This window comes from Vigna unguiculata, chromosome 7 (genome assembly GCF_037176805.1).
Source record: "Vigna unguiculata cultivar grain cowpea cultivar isolate G323 ecotype 2 chromosome 7, ASM3717680v1, whole genome shotgun sequence".
NCBI classification, from domain to species: domain Eukaryota; kingdom Viridiplantae; phylum Streptophyta; class Magnoliopsida; order Fabales; family Fabaceae; genus Vigna; species Vigna unguiculata.
Window position 1 is genome coordinate 26979062 of NC_140798.1, and position 26837 is coordinate 27005898.

The 26837-nt window shown below is 34.6% G+C and overlaps 1 protein-coding gene across 3 annotated transcripts; it reads left to right on the forward strand.

The window, feature by feature from the left end:
* The first annotated feature begins 1488 nt into the window (after positions 1–1488).
* LOC114190798 (kinase superfamily protein) lies at positions 1489–25203 on the forward strand. Of its 3 annotated transcripts, none has more exons than XM_028079837.2 (21): positions 1492–1855; positions 1942–2194; positions 6186–6291; positions 6379–6520; positions 6677–6938; positions 7309–7643; positions 13161–13234; positions 14187–14340; positions 14484–14676; positions 16907–17099; positions 19039–19488; positions 20018–20075; positions 20640–20727; positions 22076–22150; positions 22224–22307; positions 22419–22562; positions 23591–23678; positions 24092–24174; positions 24254–24308; positions 24525–24620; positions 24726–25203. In XM_028079837.2, exons 1-20 carry the CDS (start codon positions 1570–1572, stop codon positions 24588–24590), a joined length of 3189 nt encoding a protein of 1062 aa, XP_027935638.1. In that variant the 5' UTR covers positions 1492–1569; the 3' UTR covers positions 24591–24620; positions 24726–25203. The 3 variants fall into 3 exon arrangements, 2 of the variants coding, with proteins under 2 accessions (XP_027935638.1, XP_027935639.1); XM_028079838.2 differs by having other exon boundaries at positions 1493–1855; positions 6785–6938; XR_003605851.2 differs by lacking the exons at positions 22419–22562; positions 23591–23678; positions 24092–24174; ... (1 more) ...; positions 24525–24620; positions 24726–25203 and having other exon boundaries at positions 1489–1855; positions 20640–20704; positions 22224–22294.
* The last annotated feature ends 1634 nt before the right edge of the window (positions 25204–26837 follow it).

The window sequence follows — 26837 nt, forward strand, 5'->3', positions numbered from 1 at the left end:
TTGATTGTTGAATTAAACTTAAGATTCAAAGTATTGTAAGTGGAAAATTTCATATTAATTCTTTTAAATTAAAGACAAAATGTTTTATATTAATTATTTGGAACTTATGATGAGAAAATGTTCTCAAATATGAGAATATCTAGGGAAGGAGATGAAGTTAGAAAAAAATTTATTTAAAATGAGTTTCATATCAAATACAATTTCAAAACTATAATTTTTTTAAGAAAAAATATACAAGGATTTCAATACTAAATTATATATACTTTTGTTATGTTAGTAATAATAATTAAATATATAAGATTTGAGTATATTATTTTGGTCCTCCAAACTTTTTTATAAGATCCGCCATTAATTATACTTATTTGAGATAAGATGATATATTGTTAATATTGTCCTATTATTACATAAGTCTAAGGCTTAAAGAGTGCCCTGAATATAAGTAGTATTCTTTCTAGAATACTCACTTTGAGAATAATCACATAAGTTCATTCTCTCTAAACGAATATTTACTTTCTTATTGACTTGAACTTTCGAGAATCTTGACTTGGACACTAAAAAGACTTTTACAGGTGAATTCACGTTTCAAATCTCGATAAGCCAAACGCTATTTTTATATTTAATTACCTGAAACACCTGTATAAGATGTGAAATACCAAAATTTTATATTTATAAAATCATAATTTTTAAAACAAAAGTTGAACTATCTTATACGATTCATGTTTACTTAAAATCAACATCCTTCTAAATTTAAAATAATACTTAATTAGTCTTTATACTTCAACTCAATCATTGAAACTATAAGATCTCAAGCTAGTTTACATAAAACTCTCAATATTTTTACACTTAGCGTGTAAAACGAAAACTTAGTTAACTTTTCCTACCTGAATATCCTAAATAATTGATTGTTGAAAAATATACTCATGATTTTGTTAGGTTTCACTTTGTAAATCACTTAAAAAAAATTGGATTTAAGTTTTCTACCACTATCCCAACTTTGTAAGTTTCACTCTCTATATCACTAAAATGTTTTGGATTTGAATTTCCTATCACTATTCCAATTTACATGTGAATGAAACTCTCGATCCAAAAATTCAATTATCTCCTAAAAAAAATGTTAATCGAAAAACAATTTATATATATTCTTATATTAAAGATATCTAATTTAATTTGTGTGCACTCTTATAATTATTTTATTTATTAAAAAATCAGTTTAATATATTTTTAATAATTATTTATAAATTTTTTACCTTTTAAAAAATAAAATAAATATTTTATATTAATAAAACATTATATCTTCTATTATTATTTTTTTGAATATTTTATTCTCACTTATTAATATCCAATTATCTAAAAATATTTTATAATATTTAATATTTTTTTTAATTAAATAATTATTAACCAAAGTTTTTAAATTATATAATATAACTAATGAATTATTTTATCTTTGATCTTATTTTTTACTTTTACTTTTCTAATTAACTTTCAGGTCTCATTGCGTAAGTGGGTGAGTGGGTAACTTTCCTCTGCCACCTCAATCATCTTCCTCTGCCACTTCAATCATAGTCGGATATGATTTCGAAGATTCCGTCGGAGTACCTGACCCTCGCGTTAGGGTTTCTGTTTTTCGTCACACTCCCTTTCGTTCACGCCGAGTCGTCAACGTGCTTGACGGTATATAAGAATGGCGGTGCTCCGGCGGTGTTTCAGTCCCCAAAATGTCCTCTCTGGAAACTCTCCGACTATGATTCAATTCCCAAAAGCACGGCGCGTTGCCAGATTGCGATGCTCCAAGGCCGCAGAGAATCTCAAGAGGATCGCGCTCTCTGCGTCCTCGATGTTCGCATTCCCTTTCCTGGTACGCTGTCTTAACCGCCTTATGTGGTTTGTGTTTCCGAGGCTTCTATGAAACATTCTTTGTAATTTTAATTTATCACGGAACAGGTGTGAACGGGATCAAGGAAGTTGCGGTTGACATCGTGGCCGTCTTCGACGGTCACAACGGTGCAGAAGCGAGTGAGATGGCATCCAAACTTTTATTGGAGTATTTTGTTCTGCATACTTATTTTCTCCTTGATTCTGCCTTTTCCCTCCTTTCGAAGACGTCAACAGAACCATCACTTCGTGATAATGCAAACTTACTGCATAGATGGGAGGAGATTCCAGGTTCAAAATGGCATGGACTGCATTTTGAAAGGTGCTTTTTAATTTTTTTCTTACATCAACCGTTTTAAGTTACTAAAACTGAAATAGCAATATTCTTGTGGATAATTCTAAATGTCTAATTTAGTCACCGTTGATGTTGGTAGAACTAGGAATAGACTATTCGAAGAACTACAGAAGTATAGGGATTCCAATGAATGAATAGAATCCGTATGATGTATTGAATTGAGTAAGAATTACAATATTCGTAATCAGAATTCACGTGCTTCCACCCTTTTTAGAGTTGGCTTATTTATAGAAAAATAGAAATACAATACCATAAATAAAATGCTAATGGGATAATCAAAATTAATTCTGATTATCAATCAGAATTAAACTGATTGGCTGTGATGCAACTTCCTTATTAAACTTCCTGTATCAATTCCCTAGCCTTCAAAAAATCCTTGTCCTCAAAGATTAAAACCTGGATACTTTTTCTTCAGATCATAGAATAACTCCCACGTGACATCTTCTAGTAATTGATGTTTCCACTTGATGAGTACCTTGGTGACAACTTTGTTACCTCGCTTGACAGTTGTTCTATCTAAGATTATTTCTGGTTCTTTGCCCCCCATAGCACCATCCGAAACGGGAGGATGAGAGTTTGCTACCGTTGCCTCACCAATATGCTTTTTAAGTTGTGACACATGAAAGACATCATGAATTCTAGACCCCTAAGGCAATTGGAGCTTATAAGCTACCACTCCAATCTTGTCAGTGATAAGAAACGGCCCAAAGTACTTCGGTGCTAACTTGGCATTAGCCCGAAATGCTACTGAAATTTGTTTGTAGGGATGGAGCTTGACATACATAAGAGCACCAACCTCATAGGATCTATCACTTCGATTTTTATCTGCCAATTGCTTCATTCGTTTTTGGGCCCTCTTCATGTGAAATTTGACTAACTTTAAAGCCTCTTCTCGCTTTTGTAAACTTCTATCAATTACCTCCACCTTTGACTCGCCAGGTAAATATGGAAGGTAAATGGGGGAAGCTGACCAAACATCACCTCATAAGGAGTGCACTGTATAGAAGTATGGTGGTTAGTATTGTACCACCATTCTACTAGAGGAAGCCATTTAGACCTCTCATGGGGAGTGTCACAACACATGCATCGCAAGAAGGTCTCCAAGCATCGATTTACTATCTCAGTTTGACCATCTGTTTATGGATGGTAGGCTGTTGAGAGTTGCAATTGAACCCCTTGAAAGGCCATCAAATCTTTCTAGAATTGACTTCTGTGACTTGTAATAGAATCGGAAGGCCATGTAACTTGAAAACATTGTCCAAGAAGGATTGAGCAACTTCAGTAGTAGTATACGGGTGTGATAAGGCCATGAAGTGGGCAGCCTTACTTAATCTGTCAACGACCACATAGATGACCTGTTTGCCATTGGAATTTGGCAATCCCTCAATAAAATCCATGGTGATATGTTGCCATATCCTTTCTGGAATTGGTAAGGGTTGTAGCAACCCCGAATAGGCGGATCTGTCATATTTACATTTTTGGCAGACCTCACATTTCATTACAAACATGCGTACATCCTTGGTCATGCCTCGCCAATAGACAACTGATTTCAACCTTTTGAGTGCAGCTTCCCGACCCGAGTGGCCACTAGTATTACCAGCATGTATCCACTGCAACAATTCAGCCCGGAGCGCCACATCTTTTCCCACAACAAGTCGCCCCTTCCTCTTGAGTTCACCATGATGCCAAGTATAATGTTTATGCAACGAAGCATCTGTTTGCAAGTCTTGGATCAACTTTTTTATGTCCAGATCAACTTGCCAAGAATTAATGATTCTGTTTAACATGGTGCTTTCAGGTGTGAGAGTTGTGATTGCTTGACAGTCGACGGATTGCTGCCTGGATAAAGCATCAACTGCTAAATTTTCCCTTCCTTGCTTGAACTCAATTGTGAAATCAAATTCCATCAATTTGACCAACCATTTTTGTTGGAAGGCTGTAGTCAATCGCTGGCTGAGAATATACTGTAGGCTTCTGTGGTCTGTTTTGATGATAAAGTGAGTATTCAGCAGATAATGTCTCCATTTTTGGACTGCAAATACGACCGCCAACAGTTCTATTTCATAGGTGGAAAGTGACTGTTGCTGCATATTGAGAGCCCGACTAATAAAAGTCATGGGATGGTGATCTTGCATAAGCACTGCACCAATGCCTGAACCTGAAGCATCTACTTCAACCACAAAGACTTTAGAGAAATCAGGTAGTGCTAGTACTGGTGACTGCATCAAACTATCCTTGAGGGATTGGAATGCAACTTTTGCTTCCTCAGACCAGTGGAAACTATCCTTCTTTAGCATGTTGGTTAAAGGTCGTGCAATACTACCATAACCTCGCACAAACATTCTATAGTAGCCTGCAAGTCCTAAAAAACCCCTCAACTGCTTCAAGGATGTGGGTAAGGGCCAGTTCTGGATAGCTTGTATTTTTGCAGGATCAGTAGCTACCCCCTCTTTTGAGATGAAATGGCCTAAATACTCAACCTTTTCGACACCAAAGTAACATTTTGATTTTTTAGCATATAGGAATTCCTTCGCATAGTCAACAAAATCATATGCAAATGAGAGAGATGAGTGTTCAAATCCTGGCTATAAATTAAAATGTCATCAAAAAACACCAAGAGAAACTTCCTCAGATATTGCTTAAAAATATCATTCATGAGGCTTTGGAAGGTGGCTGGTGCATTAGTTAAGCCGAATGGCATGACCAAGTATTCAAAGTGACCCCATGTGTCTTAAATGCAGTCTTATGAATATTTGTTTCCTCCATTCTCACTTGATTATAACCAGATCGTAAATCAAATTTGGAGAACACCTCAGCACCATGTAATTCATCCGATAGATCATCCACCAAAGGAATAGGGAATCTGTTCTCGATTAAGATCGAGGTAGTCAACACAGAGTCTCCAAGTACCATCTTTCTTACCAACTAGGACCACAGGACTTGCAAAAGGGCTACAACGTTTCTGTATGATACCTGACTGAAGAGAGTCTTGCACCAACTTATCAATAATATCTTTTTGGTGTTTAGCATATCGATATGGCCGCTTATTAATAGGATTGGCACATGCAACAAAAGGAATTTTATGATCATGGCCTTGCCTCTTAGGTGGCAGTGTGGTAGGTTCCTGAAAAATGTCCTCAAATTGCCCAAGTAATTCCTCAATAGAGTTAGGAATAACTTGACAATTAGCATGTGTGGTTAATGACTGCAGTAGGAAGGTATTAGTCTCGGTACCCACGTGAAGCATGGATAAATGAACACTGGAAGCAATTGTTTTTTGTAACTGTTTTTTCCTAGCAGTTTTAAGCCCTTCACTTGTTGCCCCTCTCAAAACCAGATTCTTACCATGAACATAAAACTGCATGGACAACCGATCAAAGTTCCAGGTAATGTCTCCCAAAGTAACCAACCACTCAATACCGAGCACCACATCACAACATTCCAAAGGTATAAGAAGTATATTGGAGGAAAACTCAGTATTGTGAAGCGACCAAGAGAATTGTTTAACAACTGAATTAATGGTAGAACTAGGAATAGACTATTTGAAGAACTACAAAACCATAGGGATTCCAATGAATGAATAGAATCAATATGATGTATTGAATTGAGGAAGAATTACAATATTCGTAATCAGAATTCACGTGCCTCCACCCTTTTTAGAGTTGGCTTATTTATAGAAAAATAGAAATACAATACCATAAATAAAATGCTAATGGAATAATCAAAATTAATTCTGATTATCAATCAGAATTAAATTGATTGGCTGTGATGCAGCTTCCTTATTAAACTTCCTGTATCACCCGTCTGTAGTATTCTTTTCTATCATTTGGTTTGGTGCTTTGGGTGGCTTCCTTGGTTTACGATTCATAAGCTATGTGTTCTTAATCGCATTTAAAATTTTACCTATCTTTTGTTTCTGTCATTTGTATGCTAATCTCAATTTGGAACAATTTTTCAGGTTTCAGAATACATTTACTTCAAATTTTGATGATTCTGTACACTTGGAAATTTTGAAAGAAGGGTTATTGAGAGCCGTTCATGACATTGATGCTAAATTTTCTGAGGTAAATTCGACTTTCTGTTCATTTGCAACGCTTTAGACATCCTTTTTCGTACTTGTTGTATTGACATCTTGAATTTGAACTACACAGGAAGCCTCTAAAAATAATTTTCACTCTGGATCAACAGCTACCATTGCTTTGGTAGCAGATGATAAAATTTTGGTTGCCAATATTGGAGACTCTAAGGCCATATTGTGCTCTAAAAATTTTCAGTCTCCCAAAGAGGCCAAAGGTGAGAATTTTTAAGGAACATGGTTATAATGGCATAATTGAAATATTATATATTATTCTGTTGCACTTTTTGGTTGCTAGAGGGCAACAAGGTTACTTTTCATTTTGGTGAAACATGACTAAAATGTTTTTAATTATAGTTCTTTGTGATTTTTAGACTTTTTATTAAAGCTATATAGACAGAAAGAACATGGTGGTTCTGTTTCCGTGTGGGATCGGGAAAAGTACAAACTGGCTTCATCCCATGGTCTCACTCATTTTGCAGTAAAGGAATTGACTAGTGATCATCATCCAGACAGAGATGATGAAAGAAATCGGGTGGAAACAGCTGGAGGTCAAATTCAAAATTGGAGTGGTGTGCCTCGCGTAAATGGTGAACTTGCTATTACACGGTCTATTGGTGACCTATCCTTTAAAAGGTAGGTTCAAGGCAAATTCTTTAAATAACAAACCTTATATGGCTAAAGCATGTGCATAGGATAGGCAGTAGCTTTGAATCATGGGCAAATGATTTTTTTTTAATGGTTCATTTTGTAGAAATAACTTTGCCTATGGTTTCGTAGTCCGTCTAAAACTTTGGTGAAGGTGGAGGACCATGTTGCAAGGCCATCGACCACCATCATAAAACTTGTTGAAATTGCACATATAGTTCATAGTGTGAATGAAACAATTAAACCAGCTCTTTTTTCTATATTAAAAATTAAGACTCGAATTTCAGGATGTCTGTTTTCATAATATAAAATTATTACGTGGAATAATAATGCGTTTCTTGTAATGAATTGTTAACAGGTATGGTGTTATATCTGCACCAGAAGTGACTGATTGGCAGCCTCTGACTGCTAATGATAGCTATTTGGTGGTAGCATCAGATGGTGTATTTGAGAAGACGAGCTTGCAGGATGTCTGTGATTTGTTGTGGGAAGTGCATAGTTACAGTAACATGAGATCAGAGTGCGCCCATTCTTCCTATTCGTTGGCAGATTTAATTGTTAATAATGCCTTAAAAAAGGGCAGTATGGACAATGTGGCAGCCATTGTCATTCCTCTGGAGTCTGTCAATTCCTCAGCAAACTCGCTTAGGGGAAGCTATATTGGTCTGCAAGAATCTTCCTTCAAAAGCTCAGGTATATATTATGTGGGTTTTGGTGAAAAGTTGAAGGAAAACAGCATTTTCCACCATTTGTTTGGGGAAAAATTGGAAATGAAAGGAAATAAAACAGATGGGACCTGCAAAAAATAATTTTTTGTTAGATCTATAAATTTACCCATACACTAAATTGCTTACTATTATGTGAGTTTAACAATATTGTATTGTTTGGGTTAGAGAAGTAGGAAGGAAACTGCATTTTCCACCATTTTTTCAAGGAAAAAATTTGGAAATGGAAGAAAGAACGACTGGGACTGCAATAATTATCTTTTTGTTAAGTTGACAAATTTAAGCACATGTGTAACTACTTGCTATTATGATAAAAGGATGTAACATAGTTACATTTTATTTCCTTTTTTGGCAGTTTTTCAAACCTATGTCTCTTGTCTCATGTTTTTAGTATTTCAGTGGCCTTTTATATTTACCTTTATCTAGAAAAATTGTTCTACGTTTTTAACTTTTTCACATTCCTTCTCCCATCCTCACAAATAGAGGGCTCAAAGTGAGTCAACGTATATAATTGTTCACCCATCCGTACTAATTCTTCACATATTATAATAAAGATAATAGTTGAAAATTAAAATATCATCGTATATAACTTGACAAACAAAGAAATTAAACACCTAAACTATTCAAATATTATTAAATAATATTTTAGTACATAAAAAGATCAAATTGTGAACCTTAGAAGTAGTAAATAATTTTAATAAAAACTTATAAAAAATAGTAAAAATACTAATAAAATGTTGTTATTGGTAGGTTACAGGTCAACCCATCATCAACCTGGCTTAAATCTGTTTAACTTGTAGGTTAAGTGAACTGAGCTCACTTCAACCCATGTTTAAAGAAATTGAAAATTTTCCAATCCAACCTGGCTCAGTTTGTGATGAGCCGAGTTGGCTCACGAGTTAGAACCTGTTCCGGTCGCGAATCTCAGGGAGACAAAAACCAAGAACAAACTACCTTTCTGGCTCTTACACTGGTAGATATGCGTTTTCCATTTTCTAGAGTTCAGTAGTTCTAGTTCCGAAAGAGGTCTGCCTACCTCTTCCTCTCTTCTCCTTTATATAGGGTTCCTACCTACCTGATTCGTAGGAATACGTGTTAGTGTGGCAAAATATTAGCAACTGATTTTTATTTTTTCGCTGGATATTAAATCTCTTCCTTTTAGGAACGAACTAACCACCTTCGGCCCAAATCCTGCTCGGCCCAAATTTTGTTTGGTCCAAATCTTGCTCGGCCCAAATCCTGCTCGACCCAATTTCTGCTTGGCCCAAATCCTGCTCGGCCCAAATCTTGCTCGGCCCAAACCTGCTCGGCCCAATTATTGCTTGGCCCAAATCCTGCTAGGATTCCTTGCTTGTCACCTCGGCCCATGACTGAAACTCATCATTTTATGATAAATATTTATTGGGTCGGAATCGAAATGAGCATGTTGAGGTCGGTCTTTCCCTGGATGGTACACAATCCTCCATCCTTGAGTCCTTAACTTGCTGAGATGAAAGGTTGTCATAAACCATCTACATCTTTTAGTATCATGTTGGGTCTTCACTTTCTTTCACATCATCTTTATGTAAGTTTTGTCCCTTTTGATAGATTTGGCAGCGTTCATCTCTAGCTACATAATAATTTATGGTGTGCCTTATTGTTCTTGCAAAATAAACAACTTGTTTATGAAATGTAGGAGCTTCTTGAAAGAAGTATGTTTAAGTCACGTGCTGAAGGTCGTCCTCTGGTTACTCGGCCCATAGATGATTAGGTTGAGGTCGACCTGAAGGAGGGAGCCCTCAGCGTAAGACAAGTAAATATATAAATTGATAAAGTTGAGGTCGACTCGAGAGAGACCTCAGAATAAATTGATAAAGCTAAGGTCGGCCTGAGGAAGACCTCAGCATAAGACAGGTAAGATAAAATGATTAAGTTGAGGTCGACCCAAAGGGAGACCTCAACATAAGAAGTAATATATAAAATGATCTAGTTGAGGTCAAATCGAGTTTAGCTCTTAGTGTACTAAGGTGTTTACCAAACTCGTAGTGAGGTTGGACCGAGTTTAGCTCTCAGCGTACTGAGGTTTTTACTAAGCTCGTAGCGAGGTCGGCCCGAGTTTAGCTCTCAGCGTACTGAGGTGTTTACCAAGCTTGTAGTGAGGTCAGAATGAGTTTAGCCCTCAGCTTATTGAGGTTTTTACCAAGCTCGTAGCGAGGTTGGCCCAAGTTTAGCTCTCAGCGTACTGAAGTGTTTACCAAGCTCGTAGGTAGGTCAGACCAAGTGTAGCTTTCGAGGTATTTACCAAGCTCGTAGCGAGGTCGGACCGAGTTTAGCCCTCAGCGTACTGAGGTGTTTATCAAGCTCATAGCGAGGTTGGATCGAGTTTAGTCCTCAGTACTGAGGTTTTTACCAAGCTCGTAGCGAGGTCGGACTGATGAGACCCTCAATATAAAACAAGTGAATCATAGTGGTAGTTTTTGTTTAGACAGGTTATTGCGTGCTTCCAGCCAAGCTGGAATGTGTAGATCGTAAGAGTCGACCTGCTTTAGGCCTTTTTGGTTTAGCAGGGGCCGACCTACTTTTTTATCGAGTTAGAGTTTCTTTGGTTGCCTTGCAAAATTGGTAATTCATGAGCTCTTAATGATAAGGAAAAATAATACAAATGAAAAGTTTATAAAGAGGATACAATGGAGATCGGCCAAGAGCCTACATCTCCATCCAGCTTCGTGCTTGTGCGGTAGATTTTGGGTTGATTGATGTCTGGCCACTTCTTGCTTCGAGGTTGGCATAGGGCTCACTTCTCCGTTCAGCTTTGCCAAGACCGCTGAAACCTTGTCAAAGGTCATCATGAGCCCTCATCGTCGAGCATCAAAAGACCTTTGTCATCTCTTCTCCCTTCCCAACTCCGCCATTGACGCTTTCATCATGGACTACTTTATCATCGTGATTTATTCATGTTATTGTGGTTGGGACCTCGTTTTACCAGGCCCCACGGTGGGCGCCATGTTCCGGTCTCGAATTTCTGGGAGACGAAAACCAAGAACAAACTACCTTTCTGGCTCTTACACTAGTAGATATGCGTTTCCCATTTTCTGGACTTCAGTAGTTCTAGTTCTAAAAGAGGTCTGCCTATCTCTTCCTCCCTTCTCCTTTATATAGGGCTCCTACCTACCTAATTCGTAGGAAGACATGTTAGTGTGGCAAAATATCAACAACTGATTCCTATTTTTCCGCTGGATATTAAATCTCTTTCTTTTAGAAACGAACTAACCACCTCAGCCCAAATCCTGCTCGGCCCAAATTGTACTTGTTCCAAATCCTGCTCGGCCCAAATCCTACTCGATCCAATTTCTTCTTGGCCCAATTCTTGCTCGGCCCAAATCCTACTCGGTCTAAATTCTGTTCAGCCCAATTCCTGCTTGACCCAAATCTTGCTCGGATTCTTTGCTCGTCACCTCGGCCTATGACTGAAACTCGTCGTTTTATGATAAATATTTATCGGGTCGGAATCAAAATGAGCATGTTGAGGTCAGTCATTCCCTAGATGGTACATAACCCATTTTGACATTCTGATAAGGTAACCTCCAAATTAAAATCTGAAAATAATTGAGGGGGAAGAGAAAATAAATGTAGTGAAGTGTTCCTAATCTCTAAGCATATCTTAATGAAACCCAATTAGAAAGACCACGATGCTTATACACCTAATATAGGCCAAAACCTAATCCCAAATGAAGTGATGTACATATTAGAGTCCTCTCCAAACAAGTGTTGTAGCATGGATTTCATATTATTAGAGTCCTCTCCAAACAAGTTTTGTAGCATGGATTTCATATCATCCACTGCCACTAAAAATACATTGAGAAAGTGTATACAATGAAACCATAGTAGACATTATAAGAACATGTATGGAACATATTGTAAGCAAGCAACACATATTTCACACACAAAGCCTTATGTTTCCTATGGCTTGGCACCCTTTTCTTATTATTGATTTATATTAAGATCCATAATCATTAACTATATATAGTAAGAATATTCCCATTTTGTTGTACACATTTTGTATGCCTTTTTTGTCCTTCCATAAATATTAATCTTACAAATATCATTGCTCAACTTTTCAAAGAAATAGTCACATACACAAAACTATCATACATGCAATCTTTATCACAAACACTAGTGGAAGTTGAATACATTGTTTCTCTCTATCTTATTTTTTCAAGTTGGTATTAGAGCAAGCACGATCCCGCTTTGTCTTATCCATCATTGCCTTTGACAATGGTTTCAGTCATCGCCATTGTATTTGGCGTTCTACACTGCTGTCACCAATGCCCTCCCTTAAGAAACAAACTGTTGTTGCTCGATCTAGGGCAAAAGTTGTATATATGTCTATGGTTCTGGCTATGCATGAAATTTTGTGAAAATGATTAGATGAAGTTGTTTTGTGACAAGTAGACAACTCTTCATATAGCCTTTAATCCATAGTCTCATGAAAAAACTAAACATATAGAGATTGATTGTTATTTTGTTAGAGAGAAGTTGCTGTCTAAGGATCAATCTTATTACCACAGTGTTAGTTCTAATGCAACTCGCAAACATTCTAACTAAATATCTAAGAGGACCTAGGATTTAGTTTATATGGGTGAGTTTGGTGCATGTTATTTACATGCTCTAGCTTGAGGGGAGTGCTAAAATGAAAGGTTATTTAGTATTATTTCTTTTCTATGTACCTAGCCTGTGGGTTACGGGTAATACAAGTGCCTTGCATTTGTTAAGTAACTCATATTAATGTAAGCACATCAGTGGAGGTTGAATGCATTGTATTTTTCTTATCTTAATTATTCAAGTAAGACCAAATTAAAGTGAAGGAGGCCCAAAAGGGATTCCAATTTAAAAAATTCTATAATTTAAATTACAAAACTTGGACTTTTTAATAACTGTAGATAAGAATTATGTGGAGAAGAAAAACAGTAAGGTAAGGGAAGACAATGTAAGTGACACTTTTGGGAGAACTTATATGATTTTAGTTATTATTTGACTGAGCTATGTATTTTTATGTGGTTTAAAATTCGTATCAGGTAATTCTTTTGTAGTTGCTAATCACCAATGTTTTTGATTTTATTAAAAGTTTAAACGCTAACCACTAAAAATGAATTCTCTTGTGGTGTGGATTTGTGTAGCTCCGGCACTGATATTTTGATTATCTTTAGTTTGTGTTTAAATGTCTGAAGAAAGTCCGAGTGGCATGCAATAGCATATGAAGTTACATACATAAAGCATGTATTGGGTATATTTGCTTGCACTAAACTGTAGATAAAGTTTTACAAAGTATCTTTTCCTGTGCATTTGTATGTAGCAAATGCTGGTGTCATTAATAATTTCAATGTATAAAAATCTAATTTGCAATTTCATGGTATGTTCTGCTCTGATAACTTAAACAATTGATGAATAAAATTTGGTTATTCCTGTATGTAGCTTCCACTAATTTATTATTTTGGAACTTCATCAGTTAATGGCATCTCGTCTGATCTTATGCACTTGGAGCACCCTCATCTAGTAGATACCAAGTTCAAGCGAATATTGGTATGGCCAAAAGCCATGGAAATTTATTATTGTCAATTTTCTTCCATATTTTGTTTGGTTTTCTCATAACTTGTGTCCTAATGGAATTAATTGATTATTCTGAAAAGACTGATAGAATTTTCAATTTATAAGTTAACTGTGATGTGTGTCAAAGTTTGATTATTCTTCTGCTGTGTTCCTTAAAATGTAATTGAGTCCATCCTGGAGCTTTTGATTTTGTGATATTGTTGTTGGATGGGGAACTTTGTGTTAAACACGGGAATGTTTATATGTTTGGAATTGAATGAAGAGGACCAACCTGCTTTACTGGATTTCTTAGAATTTCAGCCATAATTTTTGTTAGGGACTTGAATAGTTAATCCTCATGCCTTATCACCAATCTGATCACCGAATGGTGTTGTGCGAACAGATGGGAAAACTAACTTAAAACATATCTTTCTAGTATAACATTTCTAGAATTTGGGTTTAAGGTCTATCTCAACCCCATAAAACTAACTTACTTTACGTCATATATATATATATATATATATATATATATATATATATATATATTTGATGTGGGACTATAGGTTGCTCCGGGTTACTAGTGTCCACAATTTTTTCGAAACTCCCCTTCATGCCTGGGACTACTAACCTAGAGCATAATGACTATGAAAGTAGCCTCACAATGGATCTAGGATAGGTTTTAAAGTTATTTCAAAATTTGGGTGTAGAGCCAATCCAAATCCATCAAAACTAGTTTGTAAAGTGATCACTGTCCAAGCTTTCTAAGCTATATCTTTAATGGATGTGGATCATCCTTGAGACTAACGAGGTTGGTATTAAGGTGGACCAAGCTTGACCATAATTAAGGCAGCTTTCCAACATTAATCATTACTTCATTTTAAAATAAAAAATATCAGATCAAAATCAATCCAAATAATTGAATACCTCAGGATTTATTTTGTGACAGGTTGAAGTGAAAGATGGTGATTTTGGCTGCTTTTATTTATCTGAAAATCTTGATGAACCAGAGGACTCCAAGCAGATTGCCAAAAAAACTGACTGGGATGACTATTTGTATGAACTACCTCCGCCTCCACCAGATTCCCTTTCTCATCATGCCCGTAAGCAAGATGTCTATTATCTAATTACACAATCTTGGTAATTTAGAGGTTGTTCTTAATTTTTGTTATTATGTTGCATTTGCTTATAGTTAAATTTTGGTTTATCTGTTGACAATCAAATGTGCTGGTTGGTCCCTTTTCAGCATCAGGTGGTCTTGTAGATTTATACAATAACCAGAACTTTTGCTTTGACTATGGTCCAACTGTTAATGAAACTGAAGGCCGATGCATAAATCCTGAAGGTTTTGCTAGTTTCATTGGTCTTCTTGAATCAATTCCTTTAAATGATACTGATGCCAGCAATGGATCTTCTGATTATTCAATGCCTGATTTGAGGTAATTTTATCTACTTTGAATTCCTATCCATTCATTAATGGAGAGGACAATATAGTTCTTAGTATGGTGAAAAGTGCACTTTTAAATCCGTAAAATTTTAGAATTCCCTTTTCTTTAATCTTGGATTGATGGTCAGTGTTGGAAATTGTAGCATTTAATGTTTATTATTGTTGAAGATCCCACGTCGACTAGAGGTGGGTTGAAAATCTCACCAGCTTTGCACCTCACCTTTAGTTGATATGAGACGTCCAACACACCTCATGCCAAGGAATGAACATCATGAATGTAAGATTAGATATTTGTGGGTGTTATAATAAGAACCCAACAAGTGGTACATCAACCTCAATGAATTTGACTAGGGTAGACTTTAAATGACTTTGATATTATCCACAAATATCTAATTTTAAGCTATAGATCATTCTTAGCCGCGAGTGTAATAACCCTACTTTGGAGTTACATTACTACTAATCACTATACTTATATACATATACAAAATATTTACATAAAAAAGTCTTCCTCTGCCCCTCATTCCCACCTGAAACACCCTCTGCCTTTGTGTAACACGATCATTGTAGGTGGATAACACATTCTCAAAACACAAGGTAAGCTAGCATATTTAAAAGATCAGAGTTCAATTTATAACAAACATTTTAGAGTACATCTCAGCAAAGCACAACACATCATCATGTGGATCACACGTATATCTCTACTAACTTTATACATCTTCTTTCGGAAGACTCATGCATTGATTTGGATTCAAAGATTTGGTACTTGTCATAGTAGATTTTCACAAAACTGTTGACACTCTACGTAGTTTCACATCTCAGGACTTAAGTCCTCTTCATATGACAGGGTTCATTCCCAATAACTTGCTTGAAACAGTTCTCTTTGATATAAATTCAGTTTATAGGAACCTCCATCAACTTTCACCACCTAAACATCTTCCTCTTTGTGTGTCTGAATATTTAGTATAATATGGATAATCTCGTCAAGGAATCCCTATTCAATACACCTCCTAAAGCCAAATAACATAGCATTTCCCTCTTAAAAACACTACATACACATCACATTCACAACTCAGTAGATTACAGCCACTTTGTGTGTGTGTGTGTGTTGGGAAGAATCATGTAGGAAATATGGGCCATTGAGTTTAAAGTCTACTTCTTAATATGGTGTTAGAGCCATAGTTTAGAGCTTATCCTAGCGATATTTGTTGTTTGTTGGGTCAGTTGTTCCATCGGCTATCAGACTAATGTCAAGTCTCACGCTCGAGATGTATATATCTCGGCGTGAGGGGGTGTTAGTGATAAGACCAATTTAGAGTATATAAGTGGATGCAAACCTCATCTTACAAGCCGATTTTGTAAGATTAAGTGAGACTTAAAATCCACTTCTTAACGGTAACTAACACAAGATATTGTAACTAACAATATCTCAACAATACCTAACAAATTCCATAACCAAGTCATGATCATGAAGTCTTCTTTGTCCCATGACTTGAATGTAGGATCATCTTCATTGGAAACATCATAGGTTAAATGACTAGCCTTTCCTTTCCCTTTTAAGATGGTCTTAATGGGTTGAGATCATTTTAGATGATTTTTATCATTGAACTGTTAGATTGAATAACACTCTGTAATTATCTTGCACCGTCATGCTTGTTACCATTTTCCATTTCAGCCATTAAAATTATGTGCAATTAAGCCATAGAGAAATTAATTGATAATAGACGCACATCAATGAAGATCAGATTCCACAACTATGAAGGCTTACAGAAAACAGATAACAGGCAATACAATACAATCAAAGACTCCCAAGGATCATGAGCTCTGATACATACATTGATTGGATAATTTACAAAACAAGCATAGCCTATTCTAGGAAACAAATCCCTGAGATTGTGGGATTTATAAGCTAGTAATAAAACCAAAATACAGCCAATATATAGAATTATAACCAATAGGATTAAAATCTAAAACTTCCTAGAAGATATTGACAGAATAAAATGTAAAACTTCCTAAAATATCTCGACAACCTTTTATCTTTTACTCTTTTCATAATAATAATTCAGCATATCAATTTCCTGTCAATAATCATTCTAATTATTAATAAATAAATTTACTAAGTTATATTCAAGCACATTCAGAATTTTTCGTACCCCCTTTTTCAGTGTACTGTCATAGTGTCCATTATGATTCACAATTAATCCAAATTGTGTTTTGGTGCATAGGTATGTGTTGAAGAAGAGTTTTGGACGTGGATCATTTGGTGAAGTGTGGTTGGCTTTTCATTGGAACTGTAATCAAGATAGTAATGCTGCAAAAGGGAGCAGGGATGATACAAATACAAACAACAGAACAACTGCTTCTGATTGTCAGAACGGTCCTTCTAATTACACCCTGTACATTTTGAAACGTATAATGGTAATAAGTTTGAGTGATGTTGAACTGCTTTTACTGGCTTCAATGCATTAGGATCTGGTAGATGTCTATGCATTGTGAGAATGGAGTTTATACCTATTTTTCTTTTGTGAATCAACATAATTAACAAGCTATAAGTCTGCTGCCTTATTTATCCAATTGATGGGAATCTGGTTGGAGGTTTCTTAAAAAGGAGGATTTTAAGATGCAACAAAAATTACAGCTAGCTAAGCTCCCAAAAAATGGTTTATTGGATGGTCCCTAGGTTCTTTATGGTTTTGTTTTGATTTCAGCTAGCTATAGGGAGGATGGTGTATACTTCTATGCTAACTCAGGGAGGTTCTTTTATGTTTTAGGATGCGTTTTGGTTAGAATCTTGGAGAGGTTCTTGAAGTAATTTTGTTGAAGCTATTGTGGAGAGGTTCTAACAATGGGTTTATGTTGTGGATGTATAGAGGGTTGCAACAAGCTAGGTTAGGTGAATTATAAGTGAGATTTGGGTGGTGTAAGGGTGGATAGCCGAAGCTATGGCTGGGAAAGGTTGAAGGTGTTTCTTGGTTTTCTTGGAGAAACGTAAGAATGGACAGGTTTTTGTGAGAGTTCTCTTTAGGATTTTGTGATGTTATTGGCAAGCTGAAGGGATGCAGAGGCAAGGGATGCAATCTTGGCAAGAACACAGCTGAACAACACAAGAAATGGAATAGAGAAACATGGAAGATTGACACATGATGAATGGAAAAGGGATAAGGTAGGGTGATGATTACCTCATCAAATTTACACAACCATGGAGGTTGCCTATGACCCTTGAAGGTCCCTTGGCACCCTTCTTGGTGGCTCTAAGAAGGCAAGAAAAAGAGAGGTCACTTGGGACAAGTCAACTAAGCAAGCAACAATCACAAAAGAAACACAAAATAACTTTAAAAGTACTCAATTTGATTTCAATTCCATGAGTGATTTTACAAGGCATGTGTGGTCAAGGAGGCGCGTTTTCTATCTACTCTAAATGGAGATCTTAGACTCCTTTTAGGGTTAGCTATTCTAATCTAGGTTAGTTTTATTATAATATTCAATCAATCTATTCTAACCTATGCCTCTTTTCTGGATATTGTCTTGTGGGATTTTCCACGATATTTTTTACATTTTTTGTATTTTTAACTTGTCTTCTTGATATTTCTTCTCCAAACTCTTCTTTAATTGAAGACCCCACTTTCATGATCATATCAACAATCTATTTTCTCGCAGTCCTTATTTTTTATATATTTCTGGAATAGACATTTCTCGAAATTGAGTCACCGTCTTTATGTTGATTACTTGACCTCAGAGGAAGCTGCATGTTTTATTCTTTTAGTCAGATTGTTCGGTTTTTCCTATTCAGCTTCTGCGTAGTGCGCTTTTTTCCTTACTAAATATAATGTAAATTAGATGTTTTATTTTAGTCTTGCATAGTTATCACCAAAAAATGAAAACTGAACCTTCTAAGAAATTAATTTCAGTAATTGTATTCTGAATAATGTTGAAAGCCTGAAATTATGATAAATTATCTTTTATGTTTGATGTGTGTGATTTCCTATCCAGTCCTTTTTTCTCTATTTTATTTTATCCTCTCATTAGTACAAATCTAATACTCCCTATTGTTTCTACACCTTTTCCACTTTTCTCTTTTACATCTTGTCTATTATTCATATTGGAGCTTTCTCATCTCCCTTCCCTCTTATTGCAAACAAAACTTCAAATGCTTGTTATTTTTGACCTCTTCTTTTTTACCTTTCATGCTCTAGCAATATTTTTTTAACAAAAGCTTTTAATGATAATTATAAATCCCAATCAAAAGAGAAGATGCATGCTTGGATTTTCTGCTTTGATTTTAATAGGAAAAGTTGATTATAATTAATTATGCACACGTAACCATGTAACAGAAATAAATCTGAAATGAGTTAAACAGGTGGAGAAGGGGTCATCTGTTTACTTGAGTGGTCTAAGGGAGAAGTACTTTGGAGAAGTTTTTTTAAATGCCTCTACATGTTTTGAAGATCCACTCTCGGCTGGAAAATCAACCTGTGTCTTGGAATCATCATCACAATTTGGTCCTGAGAATTCATTCCCAAACAAATTTCGTGTACAAAGAACCCTTTATGAAGAAGGCTTGAACCATATTGCAAGATATGTGGAATCTTTTGAGTCTCAGGCGAACGAAATTTGGCTTGTATTTAGTTTTGAAGGTGTGTCACTCTCAAAACTTCTATATTCAGTGGAAGATGCATATGGTTCTGATGAGCAAGAAAGACTTGAGCAAGCTAAACAAGTTCAGATACTACGACCCTCAAAGTGGTGGCATTGGTTGAAAACAACAGAAGAAGGACAGGAAGAAATGCGCAACCTTATCAGGCAGCTGGTATGTCTTAAAATGTAGATGCATTAGCCTGATAGCCTTCATAGTTCCCTTGTTTTTAAAATATACTTTAAAATCTGTGCAATATTAGATACTGCATTTATTTCAGGAAAAAGTAAAAAGCCAATACTATTACTTAGGTGTACATTTTTGTTTTAAATCCTGAGGTTTCTCATAATTTTTCTTTCTTTCTGTTTATGGTGCATTATAAACCTGTGCATAGGTTCTTGGATGCTCAATTTGTGTCTAATATTAGAAATTGGTTAGCATGCAACCGGGCTTATTAAGAAGCATACACTTCAGTTTCTCTCATTTTTTCTAATAATTCCTCAATCCCAAATCTTGATCTCATGGAGAACATTCATTATTCAAGTATCTTAAATTATAAGAGTTTTTGCGGTTCAAGTATTTTGATATCTTAGATAAATTTGATAGCTGCTGTCAACAAACAAATATTACATTTCCCAGAATTTATTCTTGATCTTTCCTGTGCTGCATATTCTTGACAACCCTCTTTTCCTAATCTTCTCAGTTATTAGCTCTCAAATCCTGTCATGATCGCAACATCACACACAGAGATATTAAACCTGGTAAGACATGGGTAATTTGTTGTTCCTGAGAGATGTATGCCTTTACTTAATCAATAGTATATCTATTTTTCCTTTTTCAAGTAAACTCTCCTTTTGTTCTTCTTTATTATAAATTTACTTAATCAGTCTGGGTGATTTTTTATTAGAGTATAATATAAAAAATATTGCATTTTTCATTCTGTTATAAAACAGACTATTCTCTTCGTTTGTTTTACGAACTGTTATCATTCATTGTACAACTGTACTAATGAGGGCAGCTACCATAAATGCTTCCTCTGTCTTGTGTTTTCGGTGGGTTGAATGAATTTAAAACCTTCTGCTCAGTTTAATTCTCTTTACAACTTTTCAATTTCAGTTTGGGTCCTATGTTTACTCCAAAATGTTTCACCTGTGTATTGTGCTTAATGCTACTTGACTAATTGTTTAAACACTACCCTTATCCACAGAGATTGCTATCTGTGACTCATTGATGCATATTTTATTGATTTTTCATTTTTTATAATGCAATGCTCAATTGAAAGAATTTATTTAAGAAAATTAACTGAGTGTAGTTTACTTTTGAAGAGAATATGGTGATATGCTTTGAAGATCAGGAAACAGGGAGATGCTTGAAAGAGATTCCCACTAAAGTTAATAATTCTTCCACCAAAATGTAAAGTGAAGTATCCTGGTTGCATTTCAGTACATCCTGTTGTTTTAAATTGTTTATTTTAGAATAAAAATTGATTGTAAACACTTTAACTTCTATATTATGTATTGAAACCATGGATATGCCTAGTTACATCTATTTATTATTAGTTCAACTGTGGTGTAATTCGTATTTTTCTTAAGCACTGTGTGTTTGGTTTTAATATAATCTTATAGAATGATATTAACTTTTGCAACTTCTCTTCTATCTTGGTGTTAGTGCATCCAAGAATCTTGTTGCCTGCAGAATTTCACTTCCTAATGTTTGACATTCAAATTATATTTCAAAAACTACTTGAATAAATATTTTTAAAGCCAATCATTTATTGCAATGATCCTCTTTAGTTTGGCTGCCTATTTCATATCCTTTTAAACATTGGTCTACCATCTATTTCCAATTTCCTATTTCCATGTGTATGGAACAATTAAATCTTTTTTTCATTTCTTTCTGACAATTGATCTACATAATTAAATTCTCTGCTATTTCAATTCACTTTTACTCGTTCTGTTCCAAAAAAGTAAGCTATATATGGTGACTGACATTTCAGAAAAGATAATATGCAAGGAAATTCATTCACTGTGAAATCTGATGTTCATCTCTTTTTGATGATAATTTATAATGCTGTTTTTGTTCTTGCTTGCTTACACTATTAGAAATTTTCATATTACATGGGATTTTTCTTGCAAATTTGTGAAAAGAATTTGCAAGAAAAGATATTTTTTTTGCCATTTTTTCTAAGAATCTTAATTGGTAGGTAATTCCATCGTGGGTAATTATTTCCTACAAAATTATAAAATTCACAAATATTTCTTACAAAATTTGTTTTTACAACAAAATTTGTAAGTATTTCTTGCGAAAAAAATTTCAAAACAAAATTGTTAGGAAATATAAGATTTTTTTAGTAGTGTTAGTTATGTATCTGAATTCTATGCCTTTTAGTTATGATGAATGTTGAGATTTTCTTATGAAGCCTTTCGTGTACTGTACATATGGAATTTAAATTCCTATGCCACATGATGCATGAAAATTTTCTTAATTAACTCTTCAAATTATTACACTGTGAATCTATCTATAAACAGGTCTAAGAGGTATCTATGTATGCTCTATATCCTGCTTGCGTTGGGAAAACTTTTTCTCAAATTATTTTTTACCTCATAGTCATAGTTGAGTCTTTGTCAATGATAGCAATAAAACTGGGTTAGTGCTTACCTTTAAAACTTTAGTTGTCTATCCAACATATGTCTCCATTCGTGTGTGCATGATTTTTCAGCGTTTTGTAGTGAATTTGACTCCTTTTTGCTGTTTCTTATAGGCGTATTATTGACTTTGGAAGTGGAATTGATGAATACACATTAAATAATTTGTATGGTTCTACTGGGCCTTCGAGGTATCTCGCTTCTCTTTATACACTGATCATTTACTTGTGATTATTGTGGTAAAAGTTTGCTATATTTCTTCAGAGCTGAGCAAACCTATGAGTATACTCCTCCTGAAGCTTTACTAAATGCTACATGGTATCAAGGGCCAACAAGCTCGACTTTGAAGTATGTGGTATTTTTACATGAATTCAGCATCCATATTCATTTTTTTCTTTAAAGATGTTGCTTGGTCTTTTTATTCTGCATGTTTTTGATGCAATCTTTCTGCTTTCACAGATATGACATGTGGAGCGTTGGTGTTGTGATGTTAGAGTTGGTCTTAGGCACACCAGATGTTTTTCAGATAAATGCTTTAACACGGACTCTATTAGATCAACATCTAAAAGGCTGGAATGAGGGTGTGAAGGAGTTGGCATACAAGTATGCATTTTTTTTATGAATGTAATCTTAAATTTGTTTGATAGCAAGAAATAAGGATGACACAATGATAGTACCTATCTCTCTATCTAAACTAGAAAGGCTACCAAAATTTTTTTATGGGATGTAAGTTCTTGGCGGTTCAAAAGGAATGTACCCTTTAGCGGTTTTTCTGTTTCTGAAGATGTCTTGTTCTCCAATTCACCAAATTGTTTGATGGGAACTAAGATCCAAGTTAGTTCCACCAATGGATTGGAGATAGTTCAAAGCAGTTCGATATTAAAAGTTGTAGGATGTCAGTTAAGAGTAGAAAACGGCTGTTGGCAATTATTAGGATTTAGGTGTATATATCTTCAATTGTTCTAGAAAATAGTTCTGTATTAGAAGTGCATGGTAGCAGTTATGCATCCAAAATGCAAAATAACTTTCGGGAGTTATGTTTTAAGAGTGTGTGCCTAATAGTTGGTTGTGCAATTAGAAATTATGAAGTTATTTGTAGTTTGTGGACAAACTACAGAATGCTTTGTCGGAAAACTAGTTTATGGCTGTATTGTGTGTGATTTCAGTGTCTTGTTGAATTTATTTGTAAACTCAACTTAAACAGTATCTCAATGCTAGAGTGTCTGTTTTGTTGTTCCAAATATTTGGCTGAAGTTTTTTTTACACAAGAACAAGTCCTTCATTGAATTGGAAGTGCCTCAACATTTATTGGAATGGGTGACAACAGTCTTGATGTTCAATGATGTGTATTCCTTTGTGGATTATCTTGGGACCCCAAATCACAATCAATATTCAGTTTTCTGGTTTAAGTTTGAATTCATGAATCTTTAGTTCATTTCAGCTTTTTGGACTTTGCTTGCTCTTTAGCATTTTCCTATCTTTATTAAATATTAAGGAAGCAGGAGAGAATCTGGGAGGTGATTGCCTTTGTTCTAAAGACTTTATTGTAATGAAGGGAACTTAATATTTATTCATTCTTTTGAACTTCTGTACCCTATAATTTTAACTATTATCTTTTAATGTGGTCACAGACTTAGATCATTCATGGAATTGTGCATTTTAATCCCTGGGGTCTCCGGGTCGAGCAGTTTCTCAAAAAAGTATCACACAGTGAACAAAGTAAGTTTTACCACTGTCCCTCTTTTAATCATTGGTTCTTGGCCTGACTAAAGCTAATTAAGTTGTTTAAACTTTTTCATGTGTTATGACTTTGTTGATTGACATTTTTTAAAATTAAAAATATTTTACTGTTTTATAATAAATATATTGGTTTTGGCGACACTTTTAGACTGAGGTAATTTTCAACAAGACAAGCAGCAAAGATTATCTCCATTTGTAAACCTCATGCTTAATCCAAGTCTAATGTGGCTGAAAATGACAGTGTTGGAAAGTCATCTTAATTTCAGTTACCCCTAACTCACCTTAATTTCTTGTGCACTAGTTTCAAAGAAAAAATGTTTTTCTATAATATATGGGTCCAATCCAATGGTTTAGTTTTTGGAAAGATGAAGTGTTTATTTTTGTGAATATAGGTTGGAGTTTCACTTGCATCTTGGAAATGCTCTGAAGAATTCATTACTCGTCAAATTAAGAATCGAGATCCGCTAAAGATAGGGTTAGTTTGCTACATCTGATGCTTTCCCTTTTAGCATATTATATCAAGTCCTCGTCATAATATTTCCTTTGCCTTGCAGTTTTTCAGACATCTGGGCTTTCCGGTTAGTGCGCCGTTTGTTACATTGGGATCCGGTAAGTATGTGTTTGGTTTTCAGTTTTGGAACTCAAACCGAAGTTTACTTTGTATTGAAAGTCACAAATCATGTTTTGCTTTCAAAGCAAAACCATAAAATTTTTCAATTGAACGAGATTTTTAGTTTCATTCAATCAAACTTAATTTTTCTAACTGCATTTCTTGTCATGTTTACCCTCAAAATATCTAATCAAGGCTTGAGTGATAAACTGTAGGAGGATCGGCCAAGTATTGATGAGGCTCTTCAACATCCTTATTTCCAACATCCCCGTAGAGAGTGATTATATAGAAAACGATTTATTCATTTACAGGTAAGTAATCTTTTTAGTATATCATTATCATTTATTTTAGTTGGTTGGCTTCTTGTTAATCACTGCTATTTCATCTCATTCATTTGCTTCAAATGCCTCTTCAAGGACATCGAGAAAAGCTGAAAATCTAGCGGCTAATTTGCATGATGGAAACTCATGAAACATACGTCATAAACAAAGATCAATATTGCCTCTGCTTAGGACACCCTTTACGCCGCATTCGGCCAATCATGATGAGGATGAACCCAAATGGGGATGTCCAAAATTCCACGGCGTAGATATTGGTCGGTGAAAAATTCTATAATCAGTCACACGTGTTAGAAGGACGTGTTTGGATTTTGATTATACCATACAGTACATTACATTAATGTGCTGTGTTAATAAAATTCCTTTGTATATCCGTGTATAAGAGCTAATGTTCGTAAGGAAATGCTTGCAATTAAGAGTTTAAAACATTTTTTTTGTAAAAAATTGATATTCAATAAAGATTATGAGAATAGGGTAATAAACTTGTTATTCAATTCAGATTGTAAAGGATCATTCTTTTTCTAATTGGATATTTATGGATTTTGGGTTACTTTTATTGATGTCTTCTAATTTCAAACATTTTTTAGAATTTTTTTTAGGAATGACAATGTTGGGCGACTTATATTAAAAAATTGCGAGTTAGATTCAGATTTTTAATCCATTGGCTTGGTGAAGCTTGCCCCACTTAACTTGCAAGCCGCACAGCCTAGAAGGGAGCAGGTTGAGCCAATCTCTTTAGTCTATTTTTCTTTCTTCCAATTCACAACCTTAAATGTAAAAACACAAGGGTCGACTAAAATGAATTGAATTGTGCTGCAATATTAAAAGCTGCATTAACAAGTAACTCATATGTACTAAAGTAAAAAATAGTTTATCTCAATTGAATTAAAAAATAGTTTAATTATTCTAACAAATTATATTAAACGAATTTACATTATAATATGAACTGTTTTAAATTGAGTTATCTTTTGAGTTGCACTAATTTTAAATTAAATTATACTATTTACTAATTTTAAATTAAATTATACTATTTTTGAACTTGATTACACTATTTAACTAAATTATATTATTTTTTTAGCTGTTTTTGAATTGAATTGAACTTGAATTAAATTGTACTGTTTTCTAACTAGTAAATTGAATTCCAATTAACTGAGCAAATGTAAATAACAACATAAAACTTTAAATGAAGTAAACCGACTATTTTCTAAGAAGAATCAAAGCATCACAAATTTATATAACTATATCTATTTATAACAAAATTAAGCTATATTACTATAATCAGAATTAGGAATAACTACTATTTTATTGTTATGCAGAATTAAATCAGGACAGTGAACTGAAACAAAATGTAAAACAAAAATATTAAAGTAAATTAAAGTGGGACCTAAATTAAAGTGGAACCACAAGGTCCCTTCATCAGAATAATTTTTAAATGCTAAATGGACTCCAAAAATCTGCAACTATAGTACCCTACAAAATTAAAACAGAATAGAAGATGAAACTAAAGTTTGAAAATAGAACTAGATAGTAAAAATGTTAATTTTCAGCTCATAACCATCTCATATAAACCTTCAGCTCAAATAGACTCGTGAAAATTTTTGGTCCAGGTTTGACATACGAATCCTGGTGACTAAGCTTGACCTTGAATCCGAACCGACTGAATTCAGACCCATCTCATCCCAACCTTCTACCAGGGCCAACTTGGCTCAACATTTGGCAAAGATTGACCTAGTTCAAAGCTATCTCAACTCGACCTTCGGCCAAGGTCAACTCGGCTCGACCTTCGGTCTGGGTTGACTTTGCTTTACCTTCGACCCAAATCGAGACATCTTGACCTTCTGCCTCACTCGACTTGACCTTTTGGACTTGTGATTTTTTTTTTTGTCGTAAGCATTAAGCAATTTCACAACTTGGAGAATTCTAATTTCTTAAAGTGACTTTTAAATTCTACTATTTTAATTATTTGAAATACCTTCTTAAACTTTTCAATTTTAATTTTATTTTAATTTTCTCATCTAAACATGTCATTTCTCTTAGAAGAAATTCAAATTTTCTAAGTAAATGAATTACCCTCTTAAATTTTCTCGTCCAAACATCTCGTACAAATATAATTTGTTAGGAGGATATTTTACATTAGTTTCATAAAGTATAGAGACAAAATATGTACAAATTTAATTTAATAATAAAATA